Here is a 16,968-nt window from a genome sequence, read left to right as displayed (position 1 = left end):
CAGCACAGGCGATTTTCTTTCTTTTTATATATAAAGCAACTTTGGCCCCAAGAGAGCAAAGACAAGCCAGCAAAACCATCATCCCTCTGTCCTTACTCAATGCTTATCTCCTCTTGCTGAGTTTTACTACCTTTGCACTAGTTTGTGGTCTCTGTTTCAAAGAAAATAAAGTACAATTCTCATGTTATCACCCAGTTTAAGCCAAGTTTTTTGTGACGTTCCCAAATATCATCTATCTAAAGCTACACTATGGAATGTGAAAATAAAATAGCACCTTGGACAAATGATGATTAACCTGCTGTAACAGCCATTATCATCTTCATAAGATCACGGCAAAGACTATTCTAAAATGTTCCAGCTTCTTCTCAATTCGATAATTGAAAACATTTCTTCATTTAATTATAACATGATTGAGGAAATAATGGAATTTAGCAAGTGCCTTAAAGATGTGCATTTTAGAGCTTTAGACCTCAGGAATCAAGAACTTGATTTTACAAAGCCCAGAGGCTCGGGGGGGAAAAAGAATTGAACTTGATGGTAATATAAAAATTATATGAATTTAAATGTCTGCCGGCCCCTTCAGCAGTCAGAATGAAATTGCTTCATTAAGGAAGCTCTGCCATATAAACCTGTAACACTTGTTTCAGCCTGAGCAAAGCTAAGATTAAATTAAGATGAAGGTTGGCCGCAGCCTTAGTGCTTAGATAAATGAGCTTTTTTCCCTTTTTAGTGACTATAAACACAGTTAAACCTCCAAAACTGGCTGTGTTCAATGCCACGCAGAGACCTCAGTAAGAAACATATATAGTTGCTGAAATAAATATAGGAAATCTAGTTATTATCAGCAAATTAGCATTTTTTAGAGGATCTAGTGGTGTAGACCTGTGTATTTCCTAACTAAGGCAGGAACAATTTATGATTTTGGAACCAAAATCATCACTCCAAGAGCAAAAGAAAGTGGCTGGTGAGGAAGAGAAGAAAATATATAGGAAAAACAGCTGTATACAATGGCTCAGAATGATGAGAGGTGGCCTTAGCACATGGCCAGGACTCTGCTACTGGGAAACAACTCCATGCACGTGGTAGCAAAGATGAGCTGGAAGCACCACCAAAGCCTGGTCAGATCTGTGGGTCTTCACAAGGAACTTCTCCTTGTGGGGGTACCAAGAAGCAGCACAAAAGTACTTTTTAGTCAAGCATAATAAATGGGCGTTAGATGCCAAAAAATCCTTAGTGACTGCAGGAAAAGGTAGAATGGAGGTTAAGTTGTGAAAGCAAAGATGAAGAGTTGGTGTTTGAGGTGAGAAAAGGGAGCGAGGACCCAAATAAGAGGGTCTGGTCAATGCAATCATTTAGGATAATGGTAATTGCAGCAGCAGTTTTACCATGTCTTTGGAGTAACAAAAGACCATCAAAAACTCTGGAGTATTTTGCCACATGAAGGCATCTTGGAGACTTTCTATACAGAGGACTTTACAGTTGGACTTGATGACCTTAAGGATCCCTTCCAACCAAAATGATTCTATTCTATGACCTTACAGATCTGCCCTAGCTTGGAGGTGGGGTTTTAGAGAAAAGCCTGAGGATGACACGTGCCTTGGAGACATGAAGGACAGACGGGATGACACTGTTGTGCAGGAAGGAAGAAACCGGTGGAACGTCCGTATAATTTCCTGGAAGGAAACTGGCAGCCAGCTGGTCTATAGTAGGTACCAAAGAAACATCTGAGATCCCTGTTTGGAGGGGAACAAGCCCAAAAATGAGCTGTGAGACATGGGGACAGAGACAACAAGTTCCAGTGAACGACACAAAGCAAAGGACACCAAGGAGGAAAAAAAACCCTGAGAAAACCTGTACGGAAGCCGAAGAACAGACATGGCTTCACCACATACAGGAAGAGGAAAGTTTGAGATGCCAAGAGAAGACCATAGCTGGCAGCTCTGAATCTCAATGACAGCTCTAGGAGGACAAGAATGGATTGCTAGTCCTGTTTTATTTATGCATGCTTAAGAGTGGCTTTGCTAAGAGACCTCGAGTTGAGTTTATAGACCAAAAGCTGAAGAAAGGAAGGGAAAAAGCACTTCAGATAACGCATGGACATGTGTTTGGACATGGCCCTGAGCAACCTGGTCTAGTTAAGACTTGTTTTGAGCACAGTGTTGGACCAGGTGGCCTCTCCAAGTCCCTCCCAAGCTTAAATCATGAGTTGATGATGTCGTAATACTGGAAGACAAGGAATCCCAGCAGCTTTTACTACAACCAACAGTCTCGGTGGTAAGAAGAGAGTGGAATGAGGCAGCAGCTCCTATGTCTGCAACCTAAAAGATCAAAATGTGCTCATCTGGGGAGGGAGAAGATCTAAGAGAGAGAAAGAAATGAAAGAGTAAAGGAAGTTACAGCTTACAGACAAGAGGTATGTTGATAGGGGCCATGAAGATGACTCCAAGGGGAGACCAGGAGAGGGGCTGGATGGGCTCCCAACCAGCCAGATGCCTCATCAATGGTGCCGATGCGACAGCGAGGCTTTAATAGAGCAGATAACTCAGCCGTGGAAAAGGCGACAAGGTCCAGTCTATCCCATAAAGACACATTATCTAAAGGTTAATCCCAGCACCCGGACTGGGCTCCTCTTTCACCTTTGCTCACTGGCACCCCGATGCATTGTAGAAAGCTGCCTAAGGCTCCCATGTCCTCCAAAAGCATCTCTCTGGAAAAACCCCACATCTACCAGTGTGCTGACGAGTGCCCCAGGAATAAAACACTCCGGCCCCGTTTCAGGGTTTGCAGAATCCCAGCTATGACGGCTACGGGAGAGCTCGCCAGAGCAGCTCCTATTCCAGTAACCAGTTCACACGCCGTCCCACACAATTGGCACAGCAATGGTCCACTCCCCAGCTAAAGCTGACTTAAAAATGGAAAGTTCAAGCCCTAGATGAAGATTTTGAGGGTCAGTTATAACATGGTTCAGCCTAACAAAAGATTCTGGTTGTTATATGCAGCATTTTTTTAGGAGTGCTCCTAATAGCTGCCTATTGACGTACATTCAGATATTTGCTCCGGGAGCCAAACATAAAGGTAACACGAGCTCGGCACACAAGGTCCCGATGCTGTAATGGGAGCGCCGCAGTGTCTTTTCACAAGCTATGCTCAGATTGCGCCTTCACCTAAAATAAGACCTGACTTTGTTTAGCGACAACACAATCTATTTATTTTTAAATGTTAGAACGTGGAGGGTGTTATTTCCAGCCAGCCCAGGGGCTCTCCCAGATGCCAAGGGCAAAGCTGGCTCCAGGTTCCCTTTCGGAGCCCCAGGGACAGCCCACAGGGACAGGGACAGGCTGGGACAACAGGGATTTGCTTTAACGCACCGAGTACTTAAAAGCTTAACTGTATTGATCGCATCAACAACCAATGCAACTTGCTTCATGTTCAGAGCGTGGAATTGAAAACAGAGCCATCAGAACCTGATTTGCCATTGCTGGCACCAACAGCCCCTCTGCCAAGTTTGAAATGGGGAAAAGCTCTGTTCTAAGACTTAAAATTAATCTTAATAATAATTAAATTCAAAGCAAGGGGTTGGTATACAGATGCCTGTCAAGAAATTGAAATATATACAGCACAAGAATAGTACCCAGTCTATGAAGGAGGAGAAAAGCAAAGCTTAAGACCTGGTGAAGAGGTCCTGCACCCATCACCCTACCCCGGGGTGCATCTGTTTGGCAATAAAGCCATTTTCACACAGGGTGGGCACCAAACCTCACCTCTCCAGAGAGACTGCTCAACTGCCGGCCCCCGTGATGTTGCTCATGTCTGCATCAGGAATTAATTTGGCATCGCCAGTTTGCAGGACCCACCAAAGCGTGGCTCCCGCTGCCGGCACAGCCAGCGCTCGCTCGCTGTCCCCAATGGTTCTAGATCCACCCGAGGTGAAAAGCTTCCCACCTTGTAACAAAGCCCTGAAAAGAGTCAGAAGCCAGCTAAAAAGTTAGATGGAAAAAATAAATTGGGCTTATCCCTCTGGCACTACCAGGATGATACTACTCATTGAGGGATGCTTTGCAGATAATGGCGCCAATTCGTGTTTCAGGGTGACACACCACGAGGTGTAAACGTAATTAATTGTCTTTAAATGCCTAAATGGACGTGATTTCTTGCTGCGGTTTATCAGCCAGCTTGGTCTGTGTGGTCCAAATGGGGTTTTTTTTCCACACAATACCTATGTAATCCCACACCAGGTTTTCCATCTTCAGCTGCTTCCCCACCACCCTCCCCTACAACAAACCGCACTAAGTTTGCTCTTACACAGAAAATATCTCCAGGACGTAAAACCGCTGGCGCCTGACGTGCTCCAGGAAAAGGAGCCACTTCTGTAAACCGAAAAAGCAACAAAGAAAAGAGCGTTTCTCATTTCTTGGACATTTTTGCCTGGCGTTATGGTGGGATGCTTCGGCCATTGCTTCGGGCCCCGGCTTCCAGCAGACACGCAGCCCCAAAATTTGCTCCATTTACTCATCTGGGAAAGAGATGGCAGCAAAAACTCTGGAGTGGAAGAAGGTCAAGGATTTATAGATGTAATCCTTGAGGTGCTCAGCACTGACAGACAAGCCGCAGCTTTGCATAAAAGCCTCAGATTCTGTGCTCTGGCCTTAGGAAATGCAACGGTGAAGCATTTTGGGCACAGACGATATTCTGGCTCTGCCACAGAGAGAGACTTCAGCCCATCACCAAGCACATTCCTCATACAAAACCAGCAAGCAAACAAAAAAAAACCCCAAAACTGGACACTCTGGGCTCAAAAGTTTCTTAAGCTAAATGCTGTATAAGACAACATAGTCCTTTTGATGCCTTCTTGTCAATTTAAATGAGCATTACTTGAAAAGAGTGATCTTCAAATGAGCTTTTAATATTGTTGAGTTCCTAGCAAAACAGAATTAAAGAGGCATTTATACAGAGAAATAGCCAGCTCCAGTCCTATAAATATTTCATCCTTAATTTTGAGCGTGTGGTGGTTCAACTATGTCAATGGTTGGACGGCCGTAACATAAAATCTGGAGGATAGATGTTCATCACTAGGCTTCCCACTGCTAATAATTAGAAGGAACATCAATTATTTCATGGTGTTGCAAAACTACGCAATCCATCCAACTTCCCCTAAGTGCCAATTTATCTAGTTTTGGTGTCGCACCACAATATTCCTCTTCTTAACTCACAATCTACTGCATTGCCATGAGCAAAACCAAAGTCATCAGGGCTGGGAGAACTCAGAAAGGCAATTAGGTCAATATTAGGATAATCCGTTACAAAAAAGTTATCTTCAAGACCCTTTTCCCCTGCGGAATAACCTGGGTGACATCAATTAAATCAAAAAGTCATTACGTGTTGTTCATAACGCTGAATATATAGAAACACGATTAAGCAAATAACAGGTTGTTAGAAATATCTGCTAAATACAAACTTGCACCAACTTCTTCTTCCTAATCTAGTGCATTATGGCTAAATCTTGGTTGTGTTAAAATCACTATTTAATTGGCCAACACTTTGTATTTAAACTATGCAGCACACAAACCAAAAGCCACGAATGTTCATTATTGTATATTTTTAGAGGTGGAACTATTTTAATATGCTTCTATAAGGAATCTTCTACTATTTTAAGATCATAAACCTTCATATCAAGTATTTCATAACACGATGGTACCTTATAACACTCACAAAATGATGGGCACTGCATCCCCATACCAGGTCACTGCACATCCTTGCAGAAAAAAACCCTCAGTTTTCTATGCATGAACAATTTATCAATGATAGTTATTTTATATGGAGTTCCAAGCCTGAAACACAAGACCAAATCAATGCCTGGTATAAAAAGGAGACTTGATGAGTGGCCACACCGCATTGTGCCACGTGTGAAGCTGTCTATAAATTAAAGCTGCCCTGGGAGGTGCCATTAAATGTGATGGCACTCCAGGATGTATGTTTAAATGCATAGCTGCCTGAATGATATCGGAATTAAGAAAAAATAAAAGACACAGCAAACATAGAACATTTTTTGCTCTTTTCTTCTCCCGCTCTGATTCCATAGTGCCGAGGGTTTCAATTGCGGGGTGACAATAAAACCCTAGCAGATGAACTGTTAACCTCCTCTCCTCCCCACTTCGCCCTTTTGCCTCCTCCTTCTCCCCCCTTCCCACTCAGGACAGGCGATCAGGAGGGAAAGAAGGACAGAGAGAAGAGAGCTGGAAAAATTAAAAATGTTTTACTAATGCTACTAATAAGAATAGAGAAAATAACACAAAATATACAAAACCAATCCTGAAAGTCCCAGCAACTGCAGAGCCAGCACCCGAAGTCCTGGACTGGACTCCGCAGCCAACCGGAGCTGGATTCAGTCTGTCACTGGCCTCACTTCGCAGGGACAACTCACAAGGTCCTCTCCTAATGTCAGCCATAAGGAAAAGGGACGAGATCCTCATGCTCTCCCACTTTTATATGCAGTATTCACATGAATGGGATGTTGTACACAGTTGGTCAGTTTCTTGGTCACCTGTTTCTCGTTGCCCCTCTGGCGAGATGTCCATCCATGCTTATCAATAACCTCACATTCCATTGCTGTGTTCACCAAAACATGGATCTGGTTCTCCAGGAAAATGCAGCTGATATGAAGCTTTAGCTGACAGGCAAATCCACTAAAAGAGAAACTTGGTTTTAACAAACCCAGGACAGTTACCGAACATGAAATTTTCATGAAAGCCATGAGAATTATAATTCCGTGTTGCATTTCTCAGCTCCACTTAATGTTCACACACCTGAACAGAGTAAAAAACTCCAAATACTACAAATTGCTGTGGGACAGAAATTAGGTTGTTTTGGTTTTTTTTCCAGAATACAGGTGTTGTCTTGCAAAAACCCACAAAAAACAGGCAAAGGGGAAGAGTTTGGAAAACTCAGCCAGCACCAGAAGCCTTAAGCCCTTCCAGGCTATTTCACATCCTCCAAAGGAGAAAAGCAAACCAGAGTTTTATATCTATATATATAATATTAATATAAACATATACATATTAAGTAAGAACTAGCAGGTCTGACCCCCACAGTAATTTCTATCACTAACCCGTTTCACTCACCCTGATTCATACAAGAGGATACATCCCCCAAATTCTGCTCTTTAAAAACCTCTATAATAAGAACACGATGCTTTTATAGGAATACTTTGACATTGTTATCTAATAACAAGCAACAACACCTCCGTGGTATTTCCCATGCATTTCAGCAATTGGGTTTCTTTCCTGCACTGAAATAAGGCAAAAAGACATGAGAATGATTTTCAGAGATGTTCAGCGCTCTAAGTGTAAGCAAATATATTTGTAACTAGAAAACCTGGGTAATTCTGCTTTTCTCCATCTGGCACAATCATGTTGCCCAACATTATACATGTATATTTTAAACTCGGTGGGAGGAATATCGTGCTTGCTCTGTAGGGCTGTATCCTCAAAGGAAAACAAATACACAATTTTAGTTCCCAGGCTACGATTCAGCTGTAAAAAAGCTAGAACTATTAATAAGCTGTGCTCTTATAAACTAACCATTAGTATCTTTCAGACTCAAAGCAACCTGATTATTTATTAACTCCATTTGAGTCATTAAGTTGGCTCTGAGCGTAACTTCCCTGCAAGAAATTGGAACAACTTTATGTAATTTTGTTAAAGTAGCAAAATTTTAAATTTATTGCTAATTGTCTCCTAATGGCTATTTTGCCCCAAAGAAGCCTTTTGTTTGATAGAGTAAATAAAAAGCTAAATATTTATTCTCTTTTTTTCCCCCTTAGACAATAAATAAACCAGGGGTATTTTGTGCACAAGCCTTCCACTGTTACAATTGTCTCTATTCCTCCAGTAACATTCATTTTCGTGATTCTGTATTTTACATAAGCAGGTTTGTGAATGCAAAGCGGCTGCTCAAAACGCAGCACGAGGCGGCAACGGCTGCGCCACCAAACACTCCAATTCTGGTGCTCGCTGATCTCGCTTAAGTACATAATCATTTGTTTTTCCTCCCCAACGCGGTGTTTACTGTCGCTCGACCGAAACACGTTTTGTTCGGCGTTATTATGAAATAAAGCCGCGTCTCATTTCCAAGTCAATTGCCCTGAAATTCGAGAAATTGGGAAGCAAGATATTGAACAATGGGGAAAATCAAGCAGCTGAAAAGCCCCGATTCATCATCTCGCCGCTTAACTCCAGCCCTACACCAGCTTTTCAAGCAATCATCTAAACACAGACATTAAAAGAACCTTTGTGGGCTCCTGAGGTCCGAAAGAAACCCTTTGCCTATTCAAATTTGTGTAATTTGCCATGTGGAGTAAATAACACCTGCACGGCTTTTTGGGAAGATTCATCAACACCTGCTAGAATAAGACATTACCACTTTTCTGTATCGCCAGCACACAAGTGAGTAAAGAAAGAAGGACTGAGTTTCAGAGACCTTCACAAGTCATTTAAGATGTTAGAAGTTTTAAATAAAGACAAATTATTATCTGTCTTCACTTTAAACAACTTATTGCCACATCTATAGTCTCGGACAACCGAGTCTTGAGCTCTCTGCAAATCAAGAAGTCAACCGCACATCCAAGAACCTGGAGGCACCTTGTAAAAGAGGAGCAGATGGCCCATTAGAAAAACCAACCCAAACCGACACATTAAAAACAGCATTTCTCCTCAGCCTGCACGCTTGAACTGCGGAACTAATTGCCACAGAAGGCCACGCGTTTTCAAACTGCTTGTTGCGGGTTTGCAACGTCAATCAACAACGTGCTACGGGTCATAAATTATTAAGCCACCAGCAGTGGTTCAGGAGTTTCTTCCGCAATCGGTTCTGGTTGCTGGAAGAGATGGGATGCCAGGCTGGCTGGACATTTGGTTTCACTTGGTGGGATCCATTCCTATCCATATTTAAGACAAGAATCATCAATAATATCAATATATTCCCGTGGGAACCTTAATCTCGGTAGTAACAACAGAGGACTCAGATGGAGGGTGCTGGTAGAGCCAACATGCATTACCCCTTCTCCCCCCTCATTTCTCCATATACGTGGTGGCTGAAGGTCAAAAAACCCCCCCAGATTAATTTCTGCTGGATGACAAAAGCAGAGTTACGTTTTTGTGAGTTAGAGCAGGCCTAACAACAACTGGGGTGATCCTGCCAGCTCATGTTAAACAGATTTGGATGAGACTCTTAATTGGGAGCATCTTCCCTGCCAGGGAACCTCCCGGAGCATCAAGAGCTTTTGGCAACCAGTTGACGACAACTCGCAATATTGGCTCACGTTTGATGAAGAATGAAGAGAGTGAAGCAACTCCATCAGCGATCAATACGTGCTTGCAATAGTGTAATTAAACAAAGTGCAAAGGCCCCGATGAAGATTTCATCGTTTACTTTGCAACGGCATTATCATAAAGCATCCTCATCTGTGCTAGAGCAACGTAAAGACTTTGAGGCCAGGGCACCTGAACACCAGAAGCCAGCTGGACAGGACAGAGAGGCATTTTAGCAGCGTTTAATTACCGTTAGGAGATCAATCAGAGCCCAGGTCCACCCGGAACCTCTCCTGACCCAAGCGGGGACCAGATGCCGGCAGGAAGAAACCCAACCCTGCCGGGAACCATATGGTGACACCATCTCTGTTTCACTTTGCCTCCTCACTTCCAGCTGTCTGTGCTTTCGAGCTCTTGCCCTCCAAAGCCTCTGGGAGGGTTTTGTTTCAGGGTTTGGCCAACAGCTTTTCCAAAACCCTTTAAAAGCTTCTGATGTCCCTTGTGTTTGGGGCAATGGGTCAAAACATCAGCTGTCACTGCCTGCTCCCACCTGACTTTATGGGCAGCGATCTACCCAGGGAGGGGAAAAGAATGGGAAATAGAGCTGTAATACCTTTTAAGATCACCCGAGGATTGTAATAAATATAAAAAGCAGCTGATGTAATGGATACAATAACTTCCAGCCTGTCCTGGGAGGCCGTGTGTTGCACCCATGCTCCACGAGCTGCACACAGCATCGCAGGTGCCAGGCAGGAGAAGGGTGACAGAATGGCCAGGACTCAAAGAAAGCCCCAATATTTAGCATCAGGGTGATAAAAAGTGCTTCTCAACTTGCTCCCTCCTCTTAGCCCAAGTTAAAAGTGTGTTTTTCCTCGTCTTTAAACTCATTGTCCTGTGCAACACCATTGGAAGTACTGCTTCAATTTTAGAATGACCACCGCTGCCATGGGTACACCTTCTTCACCATGGGACTCAAGGCTGGAAAAAGCCATTTTCCTGAACTGAATTTGTACCCTCTGGCTGGTTACTTCTTTCTTTTTTCCCCCGCTCCTGGCTGGACGGGGATGGGAACAGCGAACCTCCTCACACTGTGACCCCTGGCATGACAAATGGCTTCATGCCAAGGCCACGAGCAAGACAAATCACCGCAGGTGGGGCTTCCCAGCAATGTCCCAGCCAGGACGGCACAGCCTGTTTTCCCATCCCCTTCCCATCACAGATCCCATTCGCTTTCTTACGCTGTCATCTGGCTGCTCCCCAAACCCTCCCCAACACACTTTGGTGTCAGATGCCTCATTCACAAGCACCCCACAGAATCACAGAATGGACTGGATTAGAAAAGACCTCAGAGATCATCAAGTCCAACCCTTGGTCCAACTCCAGCCCATTGACTAGATCATGGCACTAAGTGCCGTGTCCAAGCTCAGCTTAAAAACCTCCATGGCCGGTGAGTCCAGCACCTCCCTGGGCAGCCATTCCAATGCCTGACCACTCTCTCTGCAAAGAATTGCTTTCTAACATCCAGCCTCAGTTTCCCCTGGCAGAGTTGAAGCCCATGGCCCCTTGTCCTATTGCTGACTGCCTGGGAGAAGAGACCAATCCCCACCTGGCTAGAACTGCCCTTCAGGTAGTTCTAGAGAGTGCTGAGCTCAGCTCTAAGCCTCCTCTTCTCCAGACTAAACAAGCCCAGCTCCCTCAGCCTCTCCCCATAGGGCTTGTGTTCAAGTCCCTTCCCCAGTCTTGTTGCTCTTCTCTGGACCCGCTCCAGCACTTCAATCTCTTTCCTGACTTGAGGGGCCCAGAACTGAACCCCCCTGGGCAGCCTGGGCCAGGCTCTGCCACCCTCACTGGGACAAGTTTCTTCTCAAATTTAAGTGGAACCTCTTGTGTTCCAGTTTGAACCCATTACCCCTTGTCCTATCACTGGTTGTCACCGAGAAGAGCCTGGCTCCATCCTCCTGACACTCACCCTTTGTATATCTGTAAACATGAACGAGTCACCCCTCAGTGTCCTCTTGTCCAGCTCCAGAGCCCCAGCTCCCTCAGCCTTTCCTCACACGGGAGATGCTCCACTCCCTTCAGCATCTTGGTGGCTGCGCTGGACTCTCTCCAGCAGTTCCCTGTCCTGCTGGAACTGAGGGGCCACAACTGGACACAATATTCCAGGTGTGGTCTCCCCAGGGCAGAGCAGAGGGGCAGGAGAACCTCTCTGACCTACTGATCACCCCCCTTCTAACCCACCCCAGGTACCATTGGCTTCCTGGCCACAAGGGCCCAGTGCTGGCTCATGGTCATAACAAGCTGGATTCAACAGCAAGGGAGTGTGAAAAACACCCCGTTTTACTGCAAGAACGAAGATCGGTCTGAGAAGCATCATCCACCTTACCAAAAAAAAAATCAATCATTGCAATCCATTTTACCATTTACTAAGTTAGCTATTTTAGCTATTTTCTAACAGCTGAGAATCCGTCTTATTCCCCCCAGCATTTGAACTGAGTAAATCAATCCCTCTAGCCCTTCAAAAGTTATTAGGGAGCAACAGGGGAAAAGTATTTTTGGGAAGAAAGAAATTAAACAGGCAAGGAATACGATAAAAAAAGGCAAGAGAGAAGAGAGCAGGGCACTTAAACAGGTTTCCAGGTTTTGCCAATTAAGTTTTTAATGAAAACCTGAATTTTTAGGTTCTTATCTGGAAAAAGAACTAATTTAAAGGTCAGTTTAACAGTAGTATCACTGCAACTCGACAGAAACAGATTCAGAATTTGACCTGAGGGAAGATGGGCATGAGTGGGACCCCAACACCTCTTATAGTATTTATAGAGATATAAGAAAAATGATTAATTCTGGCTGCAGCCAGAGAAAACAACTGTGTATCAGAAAAAAGAAACAAATCTATAATACTCTAATGCCTTATCTATTGATGGCTCATTCTTGTCTCACCCTCAGCTCCTGGACCTTTTAAGGTTTTCAGGATTATATTCAGTTCCTCCATCAATTTATGAATAGATAAAGCTCTGGCATTGCAAGATTTCAAGAGGCACCAGCACTTTCTGGTGCCCGTGGACAACTTAAATCCCAGCAATTCCCACTGTTTTAAGTGGGAAATACAGTATAAAGTTTTGGGATGGTCAACAAGAAAATTGCCTTTTAACACTCCTGCCCATACAGATATATATATATATATATATATATACAGATAGACAGATAGATAGACACACACAGTTTTACTGCTCCTGTGAATTATCAGTGCACAAAACACACCTGTGGGATTTGGAGGAATTAGAGGAGAGATGGTTTCTGTAACAGTGAGAAAATAACTACACAGGAGCCTCCAGAGGTGGAGATATAAAGAGGAAAAAGCACGAATTTTCTTGAAAGGAAGATGCATTATGTTGCATAAGGGACAGGTACTATCATATTCCATTTCAAATCTTCGTGAAGGTGACACCAAATTGATATATTAATCCATTACAGTTGCTGAAATATCACTGTAATTGTCACCACAGCACAGCACCTCCTGCATGACCCAAAGGCCACAATTTCTTCTTCATCCTCTGCCCTGCGAATACATTTTGAAAGTAATAAAAAGAAATGAACCACCTGTATTTTATTCAGAGGCTGAAGGGAGGACACAGACTGTGCCAAGCAGCAGCTTCCCCCGGTGATCCCATCCCTGAGCTGACCCAGAAACATGGAACCATCCCAAATTTCCACCCATTTCCATACGTCCTGCCCTAAGCAGCCACCTCTTCCTATGCTCCCTGCAAAGAAAACAGCCTGGAAATACGCTGAAAAAGCCTTAAAACGAGCTGCCTTTCTCAGTTACCATGTGAAAACATCTTCGCCAAAGCAAATTTGTGCTAACTTAAATCAAAGGGTGGCACCTGTACTTCCATTACTTTCTTCAGTATGGTGCACTCCTGGCATTTATATTTATACACAGAGATATAAAATAGCTGTATTGTTAGATATATATTATTATCTATTAATAGATATATGGTGGGGGCCATGGCTTGTCCATCCAAATTCTTCCTCTCTTGCTGCCGCCCAGGAGACCTGAGGCTGCTGAGTGTTTAGGAGTCCCCCCTTTTAAAAGCCACCCAAAAATCCCATTTATTTGACCTCAAGAGTTGGTCAAAAGAGTTCTGAACTCCTCCTGGATCCCAAACCTGGGTGAGACCCTAAAACAACAGCTCTGTATAAATATATGATGTGATATGTAATGTAATAAGGAGGCAATGGCTCAAACTGCTCCTCTTTTGAGTCAGCCTATGGTAAACAATTTCTGAAGGAGAAAGAGCCTTTTCTTATATTCTTTATTTGACTGAAGCGTTATTTCCCTCTTGCTAGAAATAACTATTGTAAATAGCTTTATGCACCGTTTTCTGATTGTGAGTGTGCTGTAAATTATGTATCGCTATAGTGTACGTTATACATCTTTTATCTTGGCGCCAATTAGCTGGGAAGGTTGGGTATTAATTTCAGATGATGTGGCCGATCATTTAACGACTTGTTTTGCTCCTGCCGGTGCGCAATGGGATCCGTGAAATGACGTTTGCCATCTGGCGCAAGCACCAAAACCAGAGTAATGTATATCATCAGGATAATGTATATCAGCACCCCGTGGCTCTGTCAGCGCACATATGCACAACATACAATTAAACAGAGTAGAATTCAGTATTGCTAAGCAAGGGCTGATACAGTTTGGATAAATTAGCCAAAGATGAAAAAGAAAATACACTGAAACTTCTATTTGATCCGCAGCTCTCAGCCATAACTGTATTTTATGTGTGTAGGAGAAATACCCCAAGTTGCTGAACAATGATACATTACAAAGTCCTGAAAGATACTAATTTATTAGCAATTTGTTGAGCTGCTGGATGCTTTACACTACAGTATTTTCGCACTATTCAATGTAAATCTAGCTACAGAACTACTGAGCTTACTAGTAAACCGAAGGTACGGTACAGCAGGTATGTCATGTCCCTAATGAAAAAATAGGTCAGAATGACGCTTTCCTCACACGCTGAGAACATCCTCTCAATTATTAAGTTCCCATTTGGTTTCAGAAGTACAAACTTATTATTTATTGAATATTTAAATATATGCAGAAGAGTGTTTATTGCAAATTCACTCATCTCAGGCTGAGCAGGCAGCCAAATGATGGTATTTGCAATGGGGAGAAATCCTCACCAGGGCAGTGCAAGGTAGGAAATCCCTTTTATTTCCAATACCGAGTCGTCTTCAGAAGATGGTTTTGGTTGGCACACTATTGCCTGCTATATATTGCCTACTATTCCAGTAGATGTCATGAGAGATATGTGACGCTTGTTTAAAAACCTACAAGCTCCAATGAGTCAGGTTGCTCTGAGGCTCCAAACAAATGAAGAAGTGTTTCTATCTTACGTGTTTGCAGCGAAAAATTATTTTAAAATATAATTAATCTCCACCTTGGTACTAAAAAACTAACCAAAATAAAGACATTTATTTACTGCAAACCTTACTATTTGCATTTATTCATTAATAACCTTATTATTTTAAAATTAAGCTATAGATATGCAAGGTAAGATGCAAATTTTGTGCTGGATACACCTCCCCGGCTGCCAGAAGTGACACGAAATTGGGGCTGCAAATGTTCTGCCTTGCTCTTTTTGGAAGGAGGTTGATTTAGGAGGGACTGACCATGTTATCACAGCACCAAAGAGAAGCCTGATAGCCCTTATGCAGCAGGATGAAGTGTTGGTCCATTGGGTGCCCCAAATTCCTGCCTAAAGCACGTGGTCTTCTATTCCTATTCTTATTCCTCCCCACGGATACAAAACGTGTTTTTATAATAATCACCCATTGAATACGGAATTGCAATTTCTCTTCTTCTAGTTCAGAGTTATCCCCAAAAGCAAAGGTTGATAAAACAGGTCGATCACATACAATTCTCATCTCCATAATAAGCCCATTTTAACCCCCCATGCACCGCTTTACCGTCAGTCGCCTGCCGCAGCAAAACGACCACGATTACGCTCTTCCTGTACAAGAAAAACACTCCAGAGTCACAACACATCAAACCTTTGGACCTTGAAAAGCATGGTCAGGGAAAATGCAAAGATAAGCTATTTTCTGATGTCTACACGATCTCCATTTGGCCACTCAACTGCAGAACAATCCTTTTTTCTCCGTTAAGGTGCAACAAACAATACCAAGTGACAAAGCCCAGCTCCCAAAGCAGAAATCCACCCTCTATCTTCTTCCAAATTGCAAGAGCGTCCTGAAAGTCCCTGAAGAACTATCTCAATGTACGAGCTGTACCACAAGGTGCACTTACCCTTGAAGGGCTTTTTCTCCAAACCAATCTCCTTTCCCAAGAGTACGGAGAAAGACCGGATCTTCGCTGGGGGAGTCTTCACGAGTAACATTCACCTGTTGAAAAGCCAAAACGTTTAGAAAACTTTTAATTAACAAATACAACCCATTTGTTAAGAGAGGGATTCGTTATCCCGCAGATCTCTCAGGAAAATCCTCTGGGAACCATGTAATTCTCCAGGGTCCTGCATCCTTCCCTCGGTATCACCAACCAACCACCCAGGAAAACAAGCAGTTATTTGCCACTAAGGTACCTACTAGTTTTGCAAAAATGCAATACTTGTGTTTTTTTGAAGGTTTTAACTCTAAATACGTAGCACAGTCATTGCCTGTACGGAGCCAGCAGCAGGAACAGGTTCCAAATATTTTCTATCAGACAGACACATGGCACAGGCTTCTGTCCGCTCTGTTCCACGTGATGTCTTGCGTTGCTAATTTTGCTTAAGGGAAAGGAATAACAGAAATCATCTAAATTTAGATATAACTGAAATGAAGCAGTTTGGAGCATTACGGGATGAAGGACACCTCTTCTTTTCCTGTCCCCCAAGCTCAAGGAGAGGATAACTTGTAACTGGAATCAAAATCAAATCTTCTCATTGAAGTTTAAAGGAAAATATCATCTTATTTTTGCAGTGAAAGAGAAAAGCAATTACTGCTGATGGAAAGCAGACTTTCCACCTACTGCAACACCACAGGGAGTACAACCTGGTGGAAGCCTATGTTGAAGATGGCACTGCCACAACAAGAAGACAACCTCCTGTTTGTGAGTGATGATCTATCACTGGGGGGGCCTTTTTATTTTCTGAAAATATTTCAGAGAAAACAAAATAGTAATTGATCATCTGAACAGCCTTGGCTCTGGTATGGGATATAAATCCCACCTGCCACTAACAACAAAGCCCTGACATCCCCGGGTGCTGCGGACGGCACAAAACACAAAGGATGCAGAAGGCTCCATCGAAGCCGAACGCTGTTGGTGTAACAACACTCTATGAGAAGTATTCTTCTTTTTCAGGTGTTTTCAGATGCAACTCATACCTCTTATGGTATGAGAAGGCAGGTGAAATACAATCTCCTGCTACGAGCGCATGGCGCTCCTCCCAACATCTATACATCGAGTTGTCCATGCTCTGTCTCTGCTCAGTGGAGAGGGATGGGCACTTCTAAAGCCTGAGCTGTCCAAAATTTAACCAAGACGAGCAACTCTCTGGAGGAACGTTGTGTACATGGGAAAATCTCTCATGCACTTCTCCTTTTTGGGACGTTGAGCTTTGATCAGAGCTTTTGCAGATGCAAACTCACTGAG

General features: G+C 43.4%; 1 protein-coding gene across 4 annotated transcripts in view; it reads right to left on the bottom strand.

The window, feature by feature from the left end:
- PRKG1 (protein kinase cGMP-dependent 1) overlaps positions 1-16,968 on the bottom strand; it is a 442,922-nt gene that overhangs the window by 96,603 nt on the left and 329,351 nt on the right. For all 4 annotated transcript variants that reach the window (XM_065068161.1, XM_065068160.1, XM_065068162.1 and 1 more), the window contains one exon: positions 15,625-15,719. In XM_065068161.1, coding sequence (XP_064924233.1) covers positions 15,625-15,719 — 95 coding nt within the window. The remainder of the gene's footprint in view (positions 1-15,624; positions 15,720-16,968) is intronic.

Source organism: Columba livia, chromosome 6, assembly GCF_036013475.1.
Source record: "Columba livia isolate bColLiv1 breed racing homer chromosome 6, bColLiv1.pat.W.v2, whole genome shotgun sequence".
In the NCBI taxonomy this organism is placed as follows: Eukaryota; Metazoa; Chordata; class Aves; order Columbiformes; family Columbidae; genus Columba; species Columba livia.
The sequence above is the reverse complement of the archived record's forward strand: the minus strand, read 5'-3'. Positions and strand labels throughout refer to the sequence as shown.